The sequence below is a fragment of the Tyto alba genome, unplaced genomic scaffold (genome assembly GCF_018691265.1).
Source record: "Tyto alba isolate M040663 unplaced genomic scaffold, T.alba_DEE_v4.0 Super-Scaffold_5, whole genome shotgun sequence".
Taxonomy (NCBI): domain Eukaryota; kingdom Metazoa; phylum Chordata; class Aves; order Strigiformes; family Tytonidae; genus Tyto; species Tyto alba.
The window spans coordinates 6,394,602-6,419,030 of record NW_024881326.1 but is presented as its reverse complement, the minus strand read 5'-3'; the positions used below and the strand labels follow the sequence as shown (position 1 = coordinate 6,419,030).

General features: G+C 35.6%; 1 protein-coding gene across 2 annotated transcripts in view; it reads left to right on the top strand.

The window, feature by feature from the left end:
* Positions 1–24,429, top strand: part of STAG2 (stromal antigen 2) — an 81,754-nt gene that overhangs the window by 27,665 nt on the left and 29,660 nt on the right. For both annotated transcript variants that reach the window (XM_042807151.1, XM_042807150.1), the window contains exons 2-8: positions 11,847–11,991; positions 14,060–14,138; positions 15,288–15,449; positions 18,147–18,243; positions 19,589–19,665; positions 21,200–21,404; positions 23,551–23,702. In XM_042807151.1, the coding sequence (XP_042663085.1) occupies positions 11,948–11,991; positions 14,060–14,138; positions 15,288–15,449; positions 18,147–18,243; positions 19,589–19,665; positions 21,200–21,404; positions 23,551–23,702 (816 nt within the window). In that variant the 5' untranslated portion in view covers positions 11,847–11,947. The remainder of the gene's footprint in view (positions 1–11,846; positions 11,992–14,059; positions 14,139–15,287; positions 15,450–18,146; positions 18,244–19,588; positions 19,666–21,199; positions 21,405–23,550; positions 23,703–24,429) is intronic.

Here is a 24,429-nt window from a genome sequence, read left to right as displayed (position 1 = left end):
CATGTACACTTAACCAGGGCTGTTGTGTTCTCAACTGCTGAGTTACCCATTTCTGACTGGAGTGTGGGGAGATGGGGAATATGTATTTGGTACAAAACAGAGGAAGAGAAACCTATGCTAAGGGTAGGGATGCAGTTAATTATGAAACCACAGTGATTGTTGGGCAAGGCGTGATGACAGATACAGCACTTGCAGTCTAGCAATTCTTGTTTTAATAATTAGAGGTAATTTCAAACTGATAAGTCTAACATGATGATCAACTGAAAACCACAAGAAGATGATACAGTTCAGATAATAAATTAAAAGCTGAAACTATAATGACTAACTGAAGCATTTTTCCATGCCATTGTTGGACAACTGTAGGTTTTGATAGTTGTTACCTGGTGACTTCTGCTGTGGCAGTTGAGTTTTCCATCCCTCTGTTGGAGGTTAGCACCCATGTAACGAAAGGCAGCAAAATGGGATGTCAGCTCTTTAGTTCTCCTTATCTGCAGTTCAGAGTATTAGCTTTAATTGTCAGTGAAGATGAAGTGTCATTAATAGATTTGACTGTAAACCAGAGCATATGAAATGTGAAAACTTTTTCTATTTTGGTGATTTGTTTTGTTGTTTGGTGTTTTTTTTTTTTGTTTTTCTTTTTTTTTGTTTGTTTTTTTAAATGGAATTATAATATTTGATCAGTTAGGTTTTCCACCTGGGCAGGAGCCTGTTAAGAGTCCTAGGAAAGGATTGTTCAGCAGTTAATTCATCTGAATTTACCACACAAAATCACAAGTATTAAACTGCTCTATGAGTTAAAATATATGTGCTGTAACTACAGTCAACACTGCAATGAAATGTTATTTTACATTTTATGTGTACTTACCAAGTAACTTTTAGCAGAGGAAAATCTGTTTTTGGTATGTCTTGTATTAAATTGGCTAGTAAACTATGATTACTAAAAGGAGGTTCTTTTTGTGTTTAAGATAAAGTAAAGCCAATAGCTTGAATTCTTCATGTATGCCCAAGATTGTATTTTTGTCTCAGCTGTAAGGAAGAAAAAGAAAAAAACCCAGCATTTAGCATGTAAGACTTGTCTCATCTGCTGAAGGTGAGGATATTAGTAAGTGATTGGTACCTCAGAATCCTAGAAATCTGCAAGTTTCATGTGATTCCAAGGGTACGGGGCAATTCTCTGCATTCAGCTAACTGATGATATAGGGTACACCCCATTCCAGAATGCCTCTCGGAGTGGGGGAAGGGGAAGGAATTATAGCACATGTAGCTTGTTTAAGAGACATCTGGCACTACTGCTTTTTTTTTTTTTTTTCTTTTTAATTTTTTCATTTCTTTTAGAAAGAAAACATAGGAAAAAGGATGAAAGTAACTATCGCAACAACTTCTGCTATGTTGCTGAACTAATAAGTGTGATAGCTGTAATTGTAAAAATATTTTCTATCAAACATTGCTCAAGTAAAATATTTACTACAAATAATGATACTTGCATAATGCAAGCAGTAAATTTTCAACAAAATATAAATTAGCTGTAGGGTATAACTGCCTTTTGAAGGAGGAGGGAGCTACTAGCTTTATTTACGTGATGAATTTACTCAAGAACAAACATGTAAGGGTATAGCTTTTTGATATTTTCTTTTCTTTTTAGATTAAATGAAGCAACCTAAGGTTTATTTTTGGTTGCTTTCACAAGCTCTACATTTAATGTTCTAGATCTGTGTGGAATGGATGCTACTATATCCCTACGGTGCCCAATGCACAGTATTTGAGTGACTTATGAAGGAAGATAATTTCAAAAAGACAAGTCTCACTAACCTTTGCTTTAGAATATTTTATACACATCAGGAGTATTTGTCATCTTAGTAAAATGATTTGGTGTCTAAAAAACCTGGGTTTGATAATTTTTGGTCATGTTAGCTTTCATAAAACAAGCATAGTATGTTCTAGCTTTCCTACTTGGCATAATTTGTTACCTGTCACAAGTAGGCAATTGCAGAGTTGAAAGAATTTACTAATCTGAATAACGCCAGTACTTTTGCAGTGTTCTTAGGATGTATACAAGTGGCCACGCTTGTTTCCTCTGGATGTTGAATAGATGTCAGTATCTAACTCTAGGTTTCCATACATGAGGCTTCAGCACCAGTCATCTCTCCCACAGAATTCTTTTGAGAGGGATTTGTTTTGGGGTGAATAAAGAGAGGTGATTGGGTGATTTTTAGATTTGGTGATTATAATATGGCTTTTTTTTTTTTAATCAGTTAATTAATATATTATTAGCATTCTGCATTGTGGATATATTCAGTTCTCTGAAATATGTGTGAGAAAGCCATGCACATCACAACTGGTGTTTCATATAAAATTAGTATTCAGCGCTGCAAATCTGAGCAAACCAATTGGGATTTTAGCCCAAATGTTATGAGGGAGAACAGGAACAAAATGTTGGGTATTAAAAATCTTGAAGTAATGACTAAGGATGTATGGAGCACAGATGTTCTGAGGTTGGCAGAATTACAGAGATAACTTTTTAATGAAAGATAACAAGGTTTTTATCTTTATTTCTTCTGTTTTAGAGGTGAAGCCAACTTTTGCATACATGAGTAGTTGCTTGAATTTTATTTTGTAAGGATGATTATTTAGATTGATTGTTGAAAGAGCCATAATCCACTTATGAAAGGCTTAAGTTTTAGCTGTCATACTGCTTGGTTTGGATGTGGCACAATATTTATTCCTTTTCCCTTCTGATGGCATAGATTTTCATTTGAGCTGGGGAAGGATGGACAACTGCTCTTGATTGTTTACACAAACACCGAGGTAATGACAGCTTTTGGAGCTTCACTATAAATAGTTTTATACTGCTGTTTTGAGACTGATGCTGACAGTAGTTATGCCATGAGAGGGTGACAGGAGCACCCTGCATTGGGGTGCAGGGCAGCTGCATTCCTGCCAGTGGCCGACAGGGAACCCAAGAAGGCGATGGATGCCCTTTCTGTAGTCCAGGCCTGGTACAAAAAAAGCTGGGCTAGTGTGGTGGAGGAAAGCAGGATAGAATGGGGCATGAAGCATTCCTAGATACCAGCCACATCTACTCTCCCCGCTCCACCCCACCCCCCCCTTTTTTTTTTTTTTTTTTTTTAAATTCCTCAGACTATTTTGAAAGATTCAGTTAAGACTAATGCATTTTGACTCGTGCTTGTATTCTTTTCTGTTTGTTTCTGTGCTGGACTTAGTCTCTAGTTATCTGGAAGCAGTTCAACCATTTTTATGTAGTGTGAAGCTTCAGCTAATGAACTCTGGTGGATCTTAGCTGACAAAACATAGAACTGAGCTGGTTCTCCTTTTCTCTTCTTATCTTAGAAGGTTTGGGATTCCAGTGCAGAGGAGTACAGTGGGCTCTTCAAAGGACTATCCAAAGTGCACTGTGACCTGGGCTGATAGGAGCTGACTCTGGGAGATGTGCTTGAGAGATTTTACTTTCCACTCTTCAGTAGCTTTATTTGATGGGGTTTTCCCCTTATTTCAGTCACCTAATATTGACTGTATCTTGTAGTAGCAGATGATGCTACTGCAGTACTGTGTAGTCCTCCCTCCAGAACTCATAATCAAATGCAGTTGTTCTTAGAAATGCCCAAGCAAAGTTTTGAGCACAAAGCCCTAGTGACATGGACTTTTCAAAGGGGAAAATCTATATGGTAGGAGGGGAAGGTGAGTCTCCTATAAAGCAAGGCAACTTGCAGGCTTAGATTGATCAGTGGAAGACCAAAAAATAGAGCTTGCCAGATGGGATACCTTGTCGGTTGGAAAACCCTGCCTCTGCCGTGTGTACTGAAGTAATTTGTCACTGTTGGTTGCACATTTGAACAGTGCTAATTCTGTTCTGGGCTTTTTCTGTGTAGCTGGTTACCTACTTGCTGTGGACAGTACATGTGCATCTTTGTCCTTAGCTTTACAAGAGCCAAAATTTTGAGGACATGTGCAAAGCACTACATTTTTTGAAAAATCAGTGTGTGAAGGTGCATATTGATCTATTTTGTAGTCTGGAAGTTTAGGGCATTTAGGCAGCTGGGAGGTGTGCTTGCCTTCTATCATAAATGAACTAGTACTCTTCTGGCTTTTTAAAGTAGGCATATGTGGATATTTTTGAAATTTTTTTCTATTTCCTTTTTATTAAATCTTGGTTGTCATCCGACTTGGCTTTGATTCTTCCTAAGAGCCTCATTTTCCACACAGTCAGACTGCAACATCTGGAAGCCATCTCTTCTTTGGCAGGGAAAGATATGACAGACACAATGAGGTGTAACTTCTACTTTTGTTATCTTACCTTTGCCTTTTTTAAAAGACATCCAAAACCAAACCATTTTAAACATGTATGGGAATTTCAGGTGTGCTTCAGCAAAGCTCAGGAATACTGTTGGGCAGAATCGTTAGAGAGAAATATAGGTATTTTTCCTTTTAATAAGGGTAATGGTTACATTTATTGTACAGTTGATTGATTTTTCAGTATTTTGTAATGCTTATATCAAGTGTTTTAAACGCACATTTTACTGGACAGTGTAAATTACTAAATAGCAATATAAAAACCTCGTATGATTCAAACCATAACAATGTATTTATATTTCAAAATAGTATTTAACTTAATAACATCAATATCTTTAATATAGTAATGGTACTTTAATGAGTAATCCTATGACTGTGGAGCGCTGTAGCAAGCTCTTTTCCGTCCATAATAGTTGTTCCACATATTTATTTAATAAAAACAGTAGAAGTCCAAAAAATACTTTTAATGAGAAGGGGACTATTTGATGGTGAATTTGAGGTTGGAAGAGTTATTCTGGTGGTACAGAGGTTGTTCTATGTTACTCACTTTTCAAGTTTCTAAATTTGGGGTGAAGTCTCAACATTGACTTAGGTTTTAGCCTGACTTTTTCATATGCCTTACAAACTTTTTGTTTTCTTTTCCCATAATAAACCTGTTTAAGCTTTTGCTTTCACAGCATTAAACTGTGAAAATGAATTTTGCTTTCTGTTTACTGATGTGTGCATTACCTCTGGGGACCTGTGTTTTCCACGTGCGTGGCTGTTTCCTGACTGGTGGTTTTCTTGGGTTCTGGCAGTCGCCATTGGTTGCTACTGGGGCTTCTCTGAAGGCTGGCAAGAAATGAATGGTTAAGTAGGTATATGTGCAGTCAGTTATATAATGAAAATGCAGGAAGTATGTGTGAGAAAAGAGTGAGGAGAATACTTTGAGGAGGAGACAGCTAAAACTGGGCAGGTGCCTGATGAATTTACAGGTAGAACATGCTGTCTCCCTGTGACGTGTGGGTCAGGGTAGGTGCTTACCTGCAGGGATGCGGGAGCCCAGGGGGGCATCTGGACCTCACCACTTGCTTTGCCCCACTGGAGCCATAGAGCCTCAGACTGTTGGCTGTGGCCCTTCCCAAGGGAAGGGTAGGGCTGTTGGCAGTAGCTGTGCAAGGGCTCCTGTTTGCCCCTTCCCTTCGATAGCTCTGTCCCTGCTGGGGATGCGCTGCCATTGGCAAAGCCTGTCATTGGCTTTGTTGTAAAGGGGTAGAGTTCAGCTGCCTTGGATACTGCATCGAATGACTTGTGTAGCTGCAGGAGGAGTTGATTCAGTTGGCTGATCCAATGGAGAGCTGCTCATGGCGGGGGGGGGAATGCTTTTTGTTTTCATAATTTGCTTGCTGCTGGTTCATTTGAGTGCTAGAAGGGAGCAGAAACTTTCCTGTGTGTTTGGGGAGTGGGAAGGAAGACTGCAGCTTTCAGCAGCAGCCCACAGTGTCAGAAAAGCATATTCTGAGACAGCTCTTTCCCACTTAATCAGCAGACTTTTTGCATGAACTAAAGAGCAAATATTATAAAAATTGAATAAAGAGCAGGCTGAGGAATAAAAATGGTAGTGTGATGGCACAGTATCAACAGCCACCATAACATTGCTTTTTCATTTTCTGAAAGATGAAGAGGGGCAGAGATATGTGGAAAGTGGTGTGGAGAGGGTGTAAGAGCTGGAAGTTTAGAAAATAAATAAATTGTGAAGAAAGAGAGTGAAAAGATAAGCCTGTATAAATTAGGTCATTTAGGTTCTTCGTTGGAGTGTTAACTGTTCGGTGACTTTGGCACCATAGACTGTTATTGTGTACACAGACGGTGTCTGTGTTGGTAAGCATGGAAGAATGTAGATTGATGATGTCTAGTTCAGGTCTTCTTGTAAATGAATTATAAGACTAATTTATTAAGCTAACAGCACAAAAATAACCACACATCTAAAGGTATTCATTGCATTATTGTTCAGTTTAGTCTTGATTATGCTATCACAATATGATCAAAACTGCTGATACAGTTATAACTAAATCATATTAAAGTACAGTTGTTACAATGCAGGATGCTACTTGAAGTAGGTTTTTCTGTATTTTACTCAAATTACAGAATTGCTTTAAAGTGTGTTGACAGAAGAAATACTAGATTGTGTAATATTAGTGAAAAACAGCAGACATAGAAATAGCACACTCTTTCAGGGATGTAGGGGATGTCATGCAGTTGCTCAAAATCTTGCTTAAACATCCATTTAGGAAGATGAATGCAAAAGTAATATGAAGGAGCATACTTATTTGGGGGGAAAAAACCCCCAACCTACCAAACCTTATTTTATAAAACAAAAGTTTAGTCTCTTAGAAAAAGAGTGAGGGGCATAATATAGTTGATAACAGCTTTCTCTTATAAAATAGTTAAGGGGAAATACAGGACATACTTCTGATCCTTTATTTAAATTTTATCTGACTAGCGTTTTAACTGTTGCTGCTGCATAATTGGTTCTGAAGCATCAGCATCTCTCATTCATGGATAGCTAAATAATTCAGGGATGAACTTTAGCCACACAATTCAGCATCACAATTTTAGAAATTGTAATTTTCTGAATTAAGAAAGTGAGGTCCTTGATTTTACAGGCGATTAACTGAATTACAGAGAAAAATCAATACAACTCTGAACAGCCGTCCTGCATTTTCAAATCTTTGTCCTGGCCATGTAGCCATTTTTAAACTTTGCATTTCTGCTTTCCCAGAAAAATGATAACTGCTTTACTGATTTGCCTTATAAAACTTCCAGATAATAAACGCCAAGGAACAATAACAACAATAAAAAAAGTACCTCAAACCAAAACTCCAAAACTCACCTATCTGAAATACCTTGCTGGGAGCTTGTTAAGTAATACTCAAGTTACTGCATTTACACAGGTGTATGAAACACAAGCTTCTGGGACAGCTCTTGTGGTTCTTTCTATTTTATGTGGGTATATATATTTATGTATATATTTTTAACAGCGGCTGCCTGCTGAATTATATTAATGTTTGTTTAGCCTATTTGTGCATGTAGTAGAAATTGTGAGAGGACAGGTAGCATGCAGCAGCTGCTGATAGCATATGTGTTCTTGTGCGAATTGTGCTGGTAAATTTTGTCAAATTTTGCCAGATCTCAATATTTGGCCACTATGTTTGAGTTAATTTCAACCATACATAAATTAATTATTCATGTATTAGGAAAAAATAACCTTTTAAGATTTAAATCCTTTTCAGTGAAGACATATTTAAGTTCTTCATAGTGTTTCCTGTTTAGTTCTTGCTTTTATCAGTCAAATTATTTTAAATAGAAATGCCTCTTGCATTTAGAGTTGGCAACATTATGTATGATTATTGTTCCTGGACTACTTCCAGTATTTTTTTGGTTGATTAACGTTTTGTTAGCAAAATTTTAAACGGCAAGGTACAATAAAGGGATAATTTTTTTCTGCTATTAAAATGTATTTTGAAATTCTTCTGCTTACTTCTAAAACCTAAATACTGAATTGTACTACAGCAGCTGTATGCATTTCTATCTCTCAAAGAGTCATTGAGTCAAATGTATATGCATTTATTTCAGAAAAGATGCAGGAATTTTCTGATGTCTTTATGTAATCTAAATATAAATCTAAAGGAAATGTGCTACAATATTATTGCAGTTTTAGCAATCTGTTATAAAGTTTATTGCACAGAAATAACTAGGTCAACCTCTGGATGACCTGTCTTTTGGAGTTTCTTCAGTTAGCTTTAGGCTAGAGCTCCACCTTGTGATCTTTCAGCGGGATACATTTTCTTTTTATAGTTAATAATTTAATTATGATTTTATAAAGTTGAGTGACTTTGGAAAGTTTTCACAGACTCGAGAGATTTCAATATATGCTTGGGAAAGTTGAAGTTGGAGTTCTGTGGACATGCAAAAAAGAACCTGAAGAAGAACTGCTTTTTATGATACACTTCAGTTTAGATTTAACTTAGTAAAATAATCTGCTTATTAGAGCACATTTAATAGATAACGGTAGACTTCCACTGTTTGGAATGGTATCTGCAAGAATTCCGCTTTGCTCTTTTCAAATTGCATGTATTTTGCAATGCTGGTGTATTTTAAAAATTCTGATAGGATGTTTATAGGGACCATTTTCCTTTCTCATTGACTTCCCAAACTGAGTGTTTTGAATGAGTCATCAAAGTATGTGCATGAAGAAGACGTGGTTGGCAGTAATTTTGCATTTCTGGAAAGCATTTACTGAGATCAGGGATAACAGGGAATGACCAAAGCCAGTCTGTTCCCATACCAAAACAAGAGAACATCAGATAAAATTGGAAAATGATAAATTCAAAGCAAAGAACATGCTTCTTGGTAGTATGGAGTTTGGCTGTGGGAATTCTAGTGTGGAATACTATCGCTGTTGAATATTGTGTTCAAAAAAATAGTTGGGAGCATTAATGCAGAAATATTGATAAGGGGTTATAAAATACAAGGACAGCCTCTCTGGCTGAAAAAAATCCCTGAGTTATTTCTGGTTGCCATGAAGGTATTCAGCGAAGACATTGCTAGTAAGAACAAAGCAAATGTGTTCTGCTGTGGGCAGCTTCTTTTGGCCCCTGCCAGAGAGGGCATGCTGGGCTAGGTTGACCGTGCTGGTTGAGAATCAAAAGTCTGTGTCATATTCTGGGTGTATGTAAATCTTCTAAAATTATCCTTTACTGGGACAAATGCAAGGGGTTTTTCGGTTGTTGCTGGAGTTTGAGCTTGATGCTGGACATCCCTTACAGTCTTACCTCATCTATTCTTGCAAGGCGTTCACCTGTGGCTACTGTTTTCCGTAATGCCAGTATATAGTTGCACTTATGAGGGCTAAGTTTTTTCTTCCTTGAAGAAAAACAATTCTTGAAACGTATGTCTTAGCAGCTTAACACTTCAACATTTAGCAAGAACTTGATATTTCTTTCCTGTTTTACGACATGATTCTGACCAAACAATGCCATATTTTCTTTCATGTTTTTTGTTTGTACTAAGATGAATGGTTTTTAAAAGAAGTTTAAGTTGATATAAACTGCAGCCAGCTAGTTTTGTCAAGTGATTTGACTTGTTTGATGTAGAGAATATATACTTTAATAATTTACCCATCCTTTTTCACAGTTTTGTTACAAGTTCTTTCTTTGAAATATTTTTGAGATGGTAAGAAACTTTATTGAGAAATTTTGCAAAATTTGTTAGGACAGTAGCTTTGCTAGGGAGCTAAAAATATGTCAATTCTTTGAACAAGGGGTTAACTTGCTTTGTTTCTCAGTACTTTCAAATTTTATGGAATAATTTTAGTATTGTAAATAGGTAGTATTGAGTAGCAATACAAAATTTGCATGTAAGCACCTTGATTGTCACTTCAGTAGATGTGTGGCTTCTCAACATTGAAAAGTGTAAAGTAAAAAAAGTCAATATGTTGATAGACAGGTTGAACTTGAAACTGAGTGGTGTGGGTTTTGGAGTTTGCATCTTTGCTTGCACTGGGACTGAATCATAAGCATGCCCCCAAAAGGACTTGTGTGGATGGATCTCTTTAATTTTTTTTTCTGTTTCTTTTACTTCCCACCCCCCTCTTTACTGACGAACACCTCTGAGCAGGTACTACCCTGATGACTAAGGCACTAAAGTGTGCTGTGGTATATTTTGAAGTTCAAGTTAGTGACACGAATCAGAGCAGATATTAAAAAGTAATATATATGTGTGTGTGTGTCATAATCGAAAGTGTAGAGCATTTTGATAAATCACCAGCTGAGCATATAGTTTTACAGACAGCTTTGATGATGTAATATCTCCTTGTGACCCAAGAAGGGAGTTCTACTCTTCCCACCCCGGCTCATGGCTACATGGTCTTGTGTTTCCCATGCATTGGCTCCAGATACCTGCTGTTGAACCAGTTTAACTTGATAGTCCAGGGACAAAAATTCTTGAGGTGTATTTTGCCCATTTTATTGGGGAATTGAATCTGGTGATACTGAATGAAAGAGCCTACAAGCTAAATGGCTGGGGAGGGTTTGTTACCCCCTGCCTGTGAATGATTGTTTGCTGAAGAGCAGGATGGATGAAATGCACTGGTCATGTGCCTGTGTGGTTTTAGAGGAGGGAGGAATGGGGTGACAAAGGTTGCTGCCATTCTGCAGCAGCAGCAATGTTTTTGAAGCTTTTTATCTTCTACTGTGTTCTGGGTGGAATATGCTTTAGTAGTTGCAGACTATCTTGAGATTCACCAGCCTATCTCAACCTCCTCTCTTTTTGCCACTATTTCTTCCCACTCTGGCTCTTTGCTTTTATGTAATTGTGTGAAATGTGAAGAAAGAGAACACAGTAAGTTCAAGGTTTATGGTTTCTCTCAGCTCTCTAAATTCTGGAAGCTACAGTGGCCCCTAGCATTCAGAATAAGCACTTGCAGGAAAAAAAAAAATGTACAGCCTCTATCTACATGCTTGATTGAAATGCAGTCTCTGAACCATAGCTACCAGGCATTAAGCAACATGTGCTTAGCATGCCAAAATTAAATCTTTCCCTCAAATACCTAATCACTCCAGCAAGCTGTAGAGTCAGCAGTCTTTGACTCTGAAGGTTTTTCTCTGTGCTATTGTATCTTTAAAATACCTGAACATCATGCTTTCTTAATTTAACTGTATAAAAGTTAGCCTGGGGCAGGTGGTTGACATAGAAAACTCCAGTCTGCATGGTTAAATCTCACATTTGAAGTATCCAGTGATTTTTATTTTTTTCCCCTTAAACATAGGAAAATTGGTTAAATAACAATTTATGAATAGGTGGCGATGATATAATTAAATTGAAAAGCAAGTATGTCACATTTTTATAATTCTTTGCTGTTTCTGATGTATTTCTTTATAACATGGATAGTATTATCTTCCTTGATGTTCTTAGAGTCTTGTCAAATGCTTTAAATGTTAAAACTGTTGTAAGCCTGGTTTATCAACTCTAGAAGACAGGGAGTTGTGAAACAGCTGGTTATAAGAACTTGTTATAGGAGCTTATCTTTATGGAAAATGTCATGGAAGTTTACAAATTGCAGATACGAAGTTGATATATCGAGTGTCCTAATTTAACATGAAATCTGGCTTTGGTTTGGCTAGTGAGAATTATCCTAGTGTTGGTAAGTCTGGGCTCTGCAGTGCATGGTGTTACAGTTCAAACTTTATTAGTATAGAGTTAGAAATAAAAGCTATTGAAAGGTGTTAATGAAAACCATTCCAGTTTGCTCATCCTATTCAGAAAATATTTTTTTTGCCAAAAGTTTCTGTATTTTATTTTACTATGATCCTTTTAACATTTATGGAGGTATTTTGTAGTAAGATCATGAGAGGAGTCAAATATAAAAATCTTTAAACAGAAAAAAGCTTGGTTTGAAACAGAAGGTGGTGTGATCTAAACTTTGTGTTTCCAACTTTTTTTACCCATTCATATGTGTAAAAATTTTCACAGTATATTTTTTTTTTATTTTATTATAGAAGTTGTCCGCTACAAAGGAAGAAAGAAAAGTAAGCTTGTACTTCAGACTGGTTTTTGAATATCTTTCTAATACAGTGGTGTTCCAGAAGATGATAAAGAAATGATAGCAGCTCCAGAAATACCAACTGATTTTACTCTCCTTCAGTAAGTGTTTTAAGAATTTGTGGTTTCATTTTTAAATGTACTGGCCCTTTTTAGTGTTAAAACATATGGTTGGTTTTCTCTTGGAAACAGAGATACAAAATGAGGGAATAGGATTCTCAATTTTTTCCTATTGAGACGTTGATAAAGCATTGTTTGAAATCTTTCTTGAATATTCAGCAGTAATTAGATAAAGGATTGCTTGAATTCTTTATGAGCATTCAGCAGTATTTTAGAAATGCTTAATTATTTTAAATCAGTTTTAAAACTGTGCTAGTAGGAAGCCATTGTGACAGACACTTTTTTGTTCGTGTTGTACTTGTTAGGATTTTGTATTTCAAAATTAAATGTTTGAATAAGAAACTCTTTGGTTAGGAATACTAAAAAAAGTTTTCTTCATTAAAGCTTCTTTACAGAGAGAGGGAGGTAGTTGAGGTATTTGCCCTTAATAACTGGGACGGGTCACCTACTATTTAAAATACCTAATGCCAAATGCTTTAGTTAAAGCTTCTCTCAGGTATCATTTCCTTGATGTTTCTGACATAATTTTATTAGCTCTTTAGTATTCCTACAATTTTTAAGAAACAGACATTTAAATTTCCAAGATTTAAAATCCCAATTACATTTTTACATTGTTTACATTTTGGACGGAGATGTAAAGTGATTATTTTAAGCAGACCAAAAAAATCCAGTTCCTCACCTTTTAATTGTCAAGAAATTGGCACACATACGTTTCAACAGATTGGATTAAATTGGTACAAAGTATAAAAAGATTAAAAGATGTGATTTTGTATCAGTGAGGTTGTTTGCATGTTTGTTTTTTTTTTTCCTTTTAATGAGAAATAAAGGTAAATTGGATGATGGTTTATAAAGGTTTTTTACTCTGTTGACTAAGTTCATTGCTTAGTGAAATGTTTAGAATTTCTGTTCTGTTAAAGTAAGAACACTAAAGAAGTTTTGAAGTAGTAGTATTTCTCATCTTTTTTTTTTTTTTAAATTTTTCCTTCAGGGTTGGAAAGTTTTTCGGTAGATATCAGAATACATAGTCAACAAACCCAGAAGTAGCAGAATACATGTTAAAAAGCAGAAAGCTCCTTTCAGACACCTGCAGTAGTGAGAGACCTTGAGTTTCTGAATTGTTTTAGAATGTTATAAATAAATACATAGGAATGGGTCTTCTGTGTCCCCTGGTCATCTTTATGATTGCATTGTTATTTGAATTGGGAATTGTGTATCAGAAATTTGTGATAGCAGTTGGAATTCATCGTATTGCATGTATGTGTTAAAACAAGATCTAGTAGCATTAAGTTGCATTGTACAGAAAATGTAGAAATAGAGAATATATAAGCTAAGCCTTCTCCATTAATAATTCTGGTGATTTCACACACCACATCCCCTGCCCCCCTCAGTGTTGGCAATAAAGGACTTGTATGTTGATGCAGCATATTTTAATGATGTAGGAAATGAAACAAGTGAGAAAGTTCATATATTAATATCTTTTTACCTTATAAGCCCAAACAGAACTACAGGTTATCTTTTTGATGGAGAAACCTCACCTAAACATTTTTCTGTGCCTTTCAACATAAGTGCATGCCTCTTAACTCCTTAGTTTCTAAAAAGCACGAAGAGATCTGCTGAAACATTTTGGTTGTGAAGGAAGGTGGCAGTTTAGTTTTTTTGCTGTTGTTTTTTTTTTTTTCCTTTTCTCCTGTTTTGTTTAGGTATTTGTGGCTGATATTTATAGTACTCTCTGCTTTTTGAGATGGTGTGATGTTTGTCACGTACCAAAACGAAGGTTCCCAACATGTTGCTATTTTGTACCCACCTTTATGTCTTTTAACCTTACTATATGGCTTTCTTCACAATTGAATTGTTTGGAGGAGGCAGGGCAGAGTGTGCATGTGAGGATATGCTCTGATTTGTTCCTTGACAATAGACTTAAACAGAAGAAAAAAATAGTTTCACTGTTAGAGTTGACTTACTGGACTGAGAGCATAATGTGACTTTATGTAGTATATTTAAGGATGTTTCTGATGAAATGTGTAAATGGCTTGTCTTTTTATCCTTGCAGGGAGTCTGAAACACACTTCTCTTCTGATACAGACTTTGAGGATATTGAAGGAAAAAACCAAAAACAAGGCAAAGGAAAAGTATGTTCAGTTTATTGGGATACTGAAACACTACTACAGTTATGAATTGAAGAGTTCAGCACTTGCTTTGAAGCTGAAAGAGCTAGGAATATTTCTGAAAATGAGAGTGTTCTCTGAAGAGACTTCATATTTGTATTTGCATTGAAATGCTTCATCTTGAGTATTTGCATGATATTTCCTTAGTGCTATGAAGGCATAAGGGAGGTGGGGGAGAAAAAAGATTACCTTTGATTTGATTAGCCTCTCTGCATGTGTTCCATCCTTTACTTAAATTTAGTGCTAACACAGTCTCTTTTGGTTGGTGTCATTAATTCTTGCTCTTTTGATTTGAAAAGTGAACAGAAGCCAATAATTCAATTAAAAGGGTTTTTTTAATAGCTTGCAGACAGGAGTTTACCTGAGTAGGAGGGTCTAAACCCAGTTAATAGCCCTTCTCTCCCCTCATTGGGCAGGCGTCCTCCCCACCCGGGTGGCTTCTGCCCTCAGACTGGCTTGGCACCCACCGCAAACGGCTCCTTCACTGCCGCGGTGCAGGCGGGCTGCCGCCTCGCCGGGCAGCCCAGGTACCTCTACCCGTACGGAATGTCCCGTTATGAAGGGGTGCCGATAAATAGTTTGATACAACAGTCATTTAATTTCTGTTCAATTTTTTTTTTTTTTTTCTTTCTGTAAGTCATACTTGATTTGGGGAATCACATACACCTGTCTGCTCTTCCTCACCCCTACTTGCCAATGTGTGCTCAGATTAAAAACCAAAAGGTTAATGAGTTGCAGAAGAGACTTCGATGTATGTTAAGGGAATTGCCATAGCTGTTTTAAATAAAATCTGTATAATCTGTTTTACAGTATAAACATGAGAAAAATCTTTGTGTCATACATTGTCACTAATTACATTTTTAGTTGCTTGAAGGTTTTAAATGAGGGAAGGAGGAAATGGAACCTGTAGAATTCTCATTGGTCTTTGTATCAGTCAGGATCAGCCATTATTCTCAACTTTGGATTTTAAATCTGGTTCCTGAAAACAAAAGGCCTTGTGTATAGTTGTCAAGGTATTAATAGTAATTTGTTTTTGTTTTTAAGTTTTGTTTGTTTTTTTAAATTACTACATAATACCCAGTTAAAAGTTTTTGTGCGTGTGTGTGATTGCAGACTTGTAAAAAAGGAAAAAAAGGACCAGCAGAGAAAGGAAAGAGTGGAAACGGAGGAGGGAAACCTGGTGGTCCGAATCGGATGAATGGACATCACCAGCAGAATGGTGTGGAAAACATGATGCTGTTTGAGGTAGTTAAAATGGGCAAGAGTGCTATGCAGGTAAGACTTGGGATATCTTTAGGACTTGGATGAATATGCAATTTAAATATAACAATATTCTTTTATACATACTATATAATGAAATGAAGTCTGGTGTAAATTTTCTTCTTCAATTTCTAGTTTTTAGCTCCAGATTGAGATTAAAAAAAAAAAAAAATGGTTTTGCATTGTTAAGGTTTGAATTTGAACAAACTGATTTTGTTGTTTCTAAATGTCAGGCATATATAATGAAGAAAGTCAAACTATGACTCAAAGTGAATTTTCAGTATCCTGAATGAAGAAAGGTTATTTTAGATTACATGACTTTAAAGTCCTTTTGTATTTAGTTACAGTCAGACAAAATGTGGTTTAAAATGCCTATAATTGTCATGGAACTTGACAAGAAAGCTGTAATTTGTAGATCCTCCCAGAGATTAGATTATCTGAGAAGAAATAATTGCTTTTCTTATGTCAGCCAAAGTAAAATCACTAGCTACGATTTAAGGGTTACTCTTTAAATTTACCCTAAGTTGACTTGGCTAATGTATACTGCAAGACTTAATTAGTTGGAATTTGGGTCTGGAAATTTTAACCTGTTAGAAGTGTCTCTGCATTTACTAATAGGACTGACGTCAGTCTATTAAGAAATTAGCACATTTTTTCCAATTCACTTAAATTAGTAAAGCACTTGCTCGACTGTGAATCTTCCAGTGGAGAGAGGGTTAAAGTGTAAGCCTGTCAGCCATGAAGCCTTCCTGCTGACTCACTCATGTGACTCCTCAACAGCCTTGAAGAAAGACTATCTTTGGGATTGAAAATGCAGGGTTTATAGCTTGTGTGATATGCATGCAGGATATTGGGTCTGTGTATAGTCCTCTCGAGATTTGCAGGCTTCTGCATTAAAGCTAAGAACCTTGAAGCATGAATTGCTTGGTAGAAATTTAGTTGAGACTTCTAAAATAGAAGACTATTTCGATATATTTGCACAAAGAAATTCTGATACTTCCATCATTTGTTTTGTTCTGCCTGATTTCAAAACAGGTAAAAAACCCTATACTTTTCTAACTGTTGCTCTGTGTGCTACATTTCAAACCAAGTATCACAAGTTGTATCTTAATGACGTTTTAACTGTTTAAAATGATACACAGTCAAAGTCTTTTGCTTTCTAAGAGCAAAATGGACCTTTGCCAGGCCTGTGTACTCCTCTGAATTTGGAACTGATACCTGGATAATAGAGTGATCTTAGTATTTTTTGTCAAATGTAAGAAAAAAATTTCTCAAAGTATTTCTAAAATAAAGTCCACTTCAGCACTCAGTGTAAAAAGTTATCTTTATAGCCCTCGGTGCTTGCTTACATTAAAAGATTCTGATAATAATTTAAGTTTTATTTTATTTTCAATACTGTTCCGTACCTTCTTCTGAGTTAGTGTCTGTTCTCTGGCAAAAGCAGGTGGTTCATCCAATGGGACAAAATGTTTTGAGAAACTACTGTTTTGTTGGAGGTTCTTTAAACTAAATAAATTCTGAAACCAAGGCTGCCTAACTGAAATATTTGTCCTGTTCCTAGCATTATCTTGTTCTTTCACAGTGACCTTCTTTATAAGCCTAATTTAAGATGTTTCCTAAATTATTTCCCTTGGTTCTGATCCTACTGGGAAGACTGACAGTTTCACTCTGAGTCTTTAATTCTTTTTGTCTTGCTGATAGTTGTGCATTGTCCTATAAACAATCTTAAATTTAGGGAAGAGACATTTATCTGTATCTCTGCTCTGAAATCTTTCTGCATGGCAATATGTTTAATTTGTCCTTACAGTATTGTAACCTGTGAGAGGAAGCACAGAGAAGAGTACAGACAGGAAGCATTGGAGATGCTGTGTAGTCCAGTTGGCCTTTTAGAAGTTTTGAACTATTCCATCATCTCTGTTTATATTGACTCTAGATTTTAGGGCAGGGTATTAAAAAACTCAAAACTGATAGCTTGATGCTAAAGTGAGTCTCCTGTGCCTGTGTTAATTAATTTTATGATGTATGTTTTTATGACTTCTGCAGCAGTTTGTACTATACACATGGATGGTTTAAACATAACTGCATGTAAATTCTGTTTTCTCAAAACCGTTATCACAGGTTTCCTATTAATTTGCTTCCCTTTAAGGTTTTTAGTAAAATGCTCTTGTTCCTATTTGGTTTGGTGAATACAGAGTAATTAATGTCCATGCTGCGTAGGGCAGTGCTGTTCACCTTGTTATGGCTAATGTGCATGGAGCACAGTTCATCAAAGGGCAACATTTTTGAAGAGTAGAGGGAATTGTAGCTGTTGGAACCAAACACCTAAATAGTATCATTAGAGAAGCGTCACTAGTTGGGAGGGGAGGGATGAAAAGAAAAGGTAAAACATACTTCTGTAAAATATACCAATTATTATTGCATTCTTCCTCAAAAAAAAAGTTACTGTAGGACTACATGGTATTCCTGTGCTTTATGTTCAGGTGTCAGTTTTGTATTTGTATACATTTATAGAAAAAAAAAAAATAGTTATTTTCTTGAAAAGCGATACCATATCAGTAAAGGATCATGTAAATGTTTTGTTCCCTATTCAAGAAAACATGAAGTTCAAGTTGTTTATGGAAGCAACAAGAATCACTTACTGGAAAGCAGTTAAGTAACACTGTCTTCAATTTATGAAAACTAAAAAGTGCCTTTATATTTGTTTCTTTTCAGTCTGTAGTGGATGACTGGATAGAGTCATACAAACATGACAGAGATATAGCACTTCTTGATCTCATTAACTTCTTTATTCAGTGTTCAGGCTGCAAAGGTAAGATACTGAAATGCTTACTCATCCATTTAAGTAATATTATACTACGATTCTCATTCTTTGCTTTTATAGTGCATGTGCTGTAGGACTGTGCCATCCCTGTGGCTAGTTTACATTAGGTTCTTGTAGTTAAGCTAGTATTTCTGAAGGTGGGAGCAGGAGGTTCAGAAATATTACACTATATTTAAAAATGGAGATTAATTAAGCCTTTTGTATTCACACTAGAGAGAATGCAGTACTGGTACATAACACTTACTTCATCTTCCTCTGCTCCTGTAATTATTTTTGAAAAATCATCTCTCTTTTAACATTGATAGTTTATCTTGTTCAGTTGTGGAATTGTAGTTTGGATTCATCTACTACTCATTAAGTGTTTTAAGATTGTTTCACAGCCCTTGGTGAGATGCTTGATTTAAAAGATATTATGGACAGCTTCATGGTAGCATGTCTACAGTAATATTGTATTTCCATATTTTATTTTATTTTATTTTCTGGCTGCCTTTCCTCATTTCCACGTCCTCTGTGTATTTTTTTTCTTTTTCTCACCTCCTTTTTTAAGAGAAGGTAACTTACCCTGCAGTGTCACTATGCTTGATAGAGTAGGACTGGATGTAATTTGTTCTGCTCAAGCATTTCTCTGTCTTGATAAACTTTTAATGTGCATAAATCTTCAGAAAGCTAACTGCATTCCTCAGAGGTTATTCATGCTTTCAAGAGCAGTGACCTTTTGATTATTGTTACCAGATAAAACTACAGAATCTTTTAATGCTTTCTGAGATAATCCTTGTCATGAATTCTGCAGTATAGTTGCAGTAAATTTTAGATCTATTTGTGTTTTATATCACCATTTACACTCTTAACAGTTTGAGGCTAAGACAAATAGAAATTGCATGAAATAACTGTGTTTATTACAGTGCAGAAGATAATATGTAGCAGTAGAACTGTTCAGGATTGTCTTACACCATTTAGAATCTTGAGTCCTGAAAGGTCACTTCAGATTAATGTAGTCTCTTGGCTGATGAAGAGATCTGGCACAAGTATCTTTGACTTCTGAATACGAGTGAATGAGTAAATTCTAAATGTGTGTGTACGTACACACAAACAGACTTTTAAAGAAGGATAGTAAAGCTCATATACATATTAAAAAAAAAAAAAAAATCTTAGTGCCAAGCACTTGTTATACACAGATGCTAAAATAAAAAATGTGTAACTTCTTAAAAAAATACATGTATAATCTGTAGGTTAGCTGACAGTTGATAATTTTTACATTGTAGCAGGAGGCATGTCATCTGCCATCTACGTCTTTCATATTAAAAGTGCCAATAATCTAATATCTAAATTGTAGGAGTTGTTACAGCAGAGATGTTCCGACATATGCAGAATTCTGAAATAATCCGAAAAATGACTGAAGAATTTGATGAGGTAATTTAATGAAGTGCTGATAATATAATGGTATTAATTTTTTGTTTTACCTGTCCTAATCTTAGTGGATCACATTGCTACAGGCTTCTTTCAAGGGTAAGGTCAGCTGTAAAATGACAGGACTTTTATGAATGAAAACCCTTAATGCCCTTATTTCACAGAACTTGCAAGACTAGGAAGTAAAGCTCTGCACATATATAACTTGTTTTATTAATGGTTTAAGAAATTAAGATCAACTTCCAGTTTTTGAATAGTGGGAACTCCTACTACTGTGAGGCTGTGTGGGATGCCTCCCCATTCCTGCTGTGTATGTAAGGCCTTTAAGTCTTTAGCTTTTAAAATGGTTGCTAAATTTATTTTTCTGCATTCATTAATCTGCAAATCATGGGGATTTGAATTCGATTATTCTCCAGTTGAAAACTAATGCTTTGCCCTTCATGGGGATTATAACTTGTTTTCATTTAAATTGTCACTTACTTTCTGTTCCACCAAGTGTTGGGTTAAATGAGAAGTGTGGGGGCTTTGGGATGTTTTTTTCTTTTTGTGGGTTTAATTTTGAGTGGTATTCCTTTCAACCTGTGTTTCAAAGAACGTAAAGGTATCTTTAAAACCTCCTCCCAAAATCTGTCTGGTATGGAAATAGTTCTCTCCCCCCACAATGAAAATCCCCAAAACATCCCAATACTTTAACTATCTCAATGCAGAAACAGATTTGAGTACTTTAAGGCAATATTGTGTGAAACTTACAAACCTTCAACTGGGACTGTTTGTTCAAGTTTGTTTTATTACTACATTATGCTCATTCTTTCTTGTAACAGAATTCTAATGAGCAGCTCTCAGATTTCTATTACCTTTTATGGGTTTTTCCTTCATTTTCAACCTGTAATGTTGTTTAGCTTGTTAAAGAAGCTGATCACAGAAGCACTGATACAAATGCTTGTTGGTTGTTTTTTCTCCTGTCATTTTACTGTTATTTGTAAAGGTTCCCAAAACAGGAGAGGAACACACATTGGTTATAATCAAAGTTTTATAGCATGTCATTTTATGACTTCAGGAATTTTCAGACTGATATGTAAGCATCCCCCTGTAAACTTTGTTATGGTCCTGAGCTGGGTGTTCCTAGACACGTCAACTAACTGTTCATGTGATGTTTCTTTTGTTCTAGTGTAACCTAAAGCAGATTTGTAAGGGGTATGAATTTTTAAAATTTTTAAAATGTTTTTTTATTATAATTTTTTTAGGAAGTAGGACAAGAAAGAAGAAATCAGTAATTATTTCAGTATATGTGGTTATGTGCAGTTTTTATGGTAGGACTTGCAGAATGTTGTCTCTGCATATAACAAGCCTGAGCTGCAAAATAGGTGCATATTTGTGGAATCCTGTTCTTCTGATGTATCATTTTTACGGCTTCGGAGATTCTGGTTTTGAAGATGTACCCACCTCTTTTTAGTCTTTATTTAATAAAATAATTTTTCAGATGTTTGAAAGTGTTTTCTGTTTCCCTTTTTTGTTTTGTTTTGTTTTTCTTTAATAGGATAGTGGAGATTATCCACTAACTATGGCTGGTCCCCAGTGGAAGAAGTTCAAATCCAGTTTTTGTGAGTTCATTGGAGTACTCGTCCGACAATGCCAATATAGCATCATATATGATGAATATATGATGGATACTGTCATTTCACTGCTTACGGGGCTCTCAGACTCACAAGTCAGAGCATTTCGGCACACTAGCACACTGGCAGGTCAGTGAATTATATTTATCTGTGTATTGCTTCCATTTTGTGTTTCACAGGAGTGAATTGTTCTGGTTGAACTTGATATTTGACAGTCAATCTGTGTTTCATTGTGTGATACAGTTTTTGTCTAATGCGACTTGATTTGGTACAGCTTTCTTACCTTTATTGGTTTTTCATTACTGAAAAACACAGCAATATTTTAATGCATTCTTTACCAGCTCTTTAGTACTTAGTTTTTGTTAGATTTAACAGTAGTTAACAGTAGAAAAAATAAATAGAAGGAAACTTTTCAATTGATTGTACAAGTTTGTCTTTGGTCATCATAAGGGTGTAGGTAGTTTTTCAACCTTAAATGCAGTTGAACCTGTTTATGCTCTGCATTAAGTTAAACAGGAGTCATATTCTAGATTGGATGCAATTTTTACTGCAAATTTCACTTGTGCTGCGTATTGAATAAAGTCATGTCACAATGTAACTGAAACTAGCACTTCCATTCATTGCATTAGAAATAATTTTAAAGAATGCTTCATCAGTGCTACGGTCACTAAATTTCTGTATAGTTTTAAGTAATTATCCTTCTTGTGTGATTTTTTTTTTTTTCCAAATCTGTTAAATTTTGAAGAAATCCTTTATGAGTTTAAGTATGGAGTGTTTTAAGTAAATATACCATTATATAGACAAAGGATAAGCTTCTTGGATAAGGAAGTCCAAAACCTGCATTGATTAATGAAGAAGGGTCTCAGATGTCATTGTGCAGCAGCTCATATACATAAGGGGTTTTGTAGCAATTTTAGTCTGAACAAGGTGAATTTAGACTGTGTATGAAACTTGAGGTTTTCCCACACTGGAAATAGTTCTTGTTAGCTTCACTGGAATTGGCAGATTCACAACCAGCTTCAGTTCTGACTATCTGATCAGTTGTTCTATTTCATCGATCAACTTTCCTGAATATACATTAGCACACGGCATCAGGCTGCTTCTGTGAGACTCCCACTAGCCAAAACATTTATTACAGAGAGAGGAGCAAAAACTTCTGTCTCAGGAGAATATACTGATTCTGCTGAGTCATCAGTTTGACTTTTGTACCATATGACTAATACAGATTTTAGTTCTTAAACCCCAAATTTTTATACTTCTTTTTTAATTTGAGTTGTGCCTGAATAGAAGTTGCAGAAGTTGCATGTTTTTCTCATACAAAATAATTTTTATCAGTAGTCTGTTTGCATTTGTTCACATAAGTAGTCGATTCTGTTGGTTTTTGCATAATTACTTGTGCATTTCATGTGAGATTACATTTTGTGTTCTTGAAGATTGTGTTTTGTATGGGATGGAGACAGCCAACAAAATCCTTGTATCCATATTTACTGTTGTTTGCAGTAATTTTGACTTCTATTATTAGCTCAGACTTGTTCTTTTCATCTTGATATCCTTGGAGACCACGGTGTGTGACGATACTTCAATATATCTGCATGTCTTTATGCTTTACTCATCAACTTTATGCTAGTGATACAGGCTTAGTAATATTCTGTGTATGCTCTGCCAATGCAAGCCCTTTCATGCCTTGTTGTTACAAAAGTTCATAAGAAAAACAAGTGTACTATTGACTACCTCCTGGTTTCTGAAACAAGCATATTTGCACCTTTTTAAAAAGGGTTGATTCAGAAATAGAAGCATGCAGAAAATCCCACCCAAGTGTATTTTACATTTTGGTCAGTTCCCTGGTTTCTAATTGGCTAACGTCCTTTCTCTGCTTCTGCAAATAAAGGAATATTCAAAGAAAACTGTCCCTCATTAAAATTAAATTGAGAGGGAAAGAATGGTGTAATATGGTGGCATTGGTTGTCTAAAACGTTTCCTTTTGAAGAAAGAGACTTTTTGTATGTTTGGGATTGAATGATTTGGTAATAGCAGTTTACTAACTGATTTTACTAATGGAATCCTTTTAATATTTCCTGTGCTGTGTTTGTAAATATTGATAGTAGTGTTGCAGTGTTTAGTCACTGCTAAAGTTTACTTATCAGGAAATTTACAGTGAATATATTTTTATAAATACAGAAAGGGTTGACAGGAGGATATGTCAGGATTTTTGTTTATCATTTTTCTTAGATCAGGTAACGTTTTAGCTAATCCTTATTCTTTTGCTTTTTTGTAGCCATGAAGCTGATGACTGCTTTAGTGAATGTGGCATTAAATCTTAGTATTAACATGGACAATACACAACGGCAGTATGAAGCAGAACGGAATAAAATAATTGGGAAACGAGCTAATGATAGGCTGGAACTCTTACTACAGAAAAGAAAGGAGGTTAGTGCAACTGTGTAACTGGTGTGCACAGGATGAGTGTTGATAAAAGATAATAATTAAACTCGTTCTGTAATTTTTTTTTAAAAGGTAGCTAATAGTTCTTCTGTTTCATTCTTTAAATTGTTTAATGTTTGAAAACCTTAATTACCTGGAAGGTGCTTCTTACCATCTGGTTTTCGGCAGGAAGAGATAAAAAATATTCCAATCATGCCATCTTAGTAAAGGTAGTAAGAGAGCTTGCAATCCATAATAATCTTTTTGCTGTATTTCTTGACTAGTTTCCTAAACTGAGCCCACATATGTGACAAAAGTTACCATACATTGACTGTTTTTGGCTTCTAGAGAAGAACCCAGTGATCTTGGGGGAAAATACTGCTTTTATGATGTCAATACCGATCTCAGTAGAAAGTGTGTTTAAAGGCTTTAGATAAGGTTTTTTTTCTTCTGCAGAGAACACTATCAAAATTGAAAATGCAGTCTACTTCTGTTTTCTTTCTTTTTATGTAAAAGGGACTTGCTGATTCATTGCTGACAGTGCTGTCTTGTTGAAAGCCCTAATTCATTCAGGTTTAAGTTATTTTTTGGGGAACTAGTGTTTTGGTTTGGCTTTGTTTTAGACATTAGAAATAAGATTCTGCTGATTAAAGGAAACATCTCACCTTTGCTTTTCAGCTTTTGTGCTGTTACCTGCTAACATTTTTACTTTCTTGACAATTTAGATAAACTA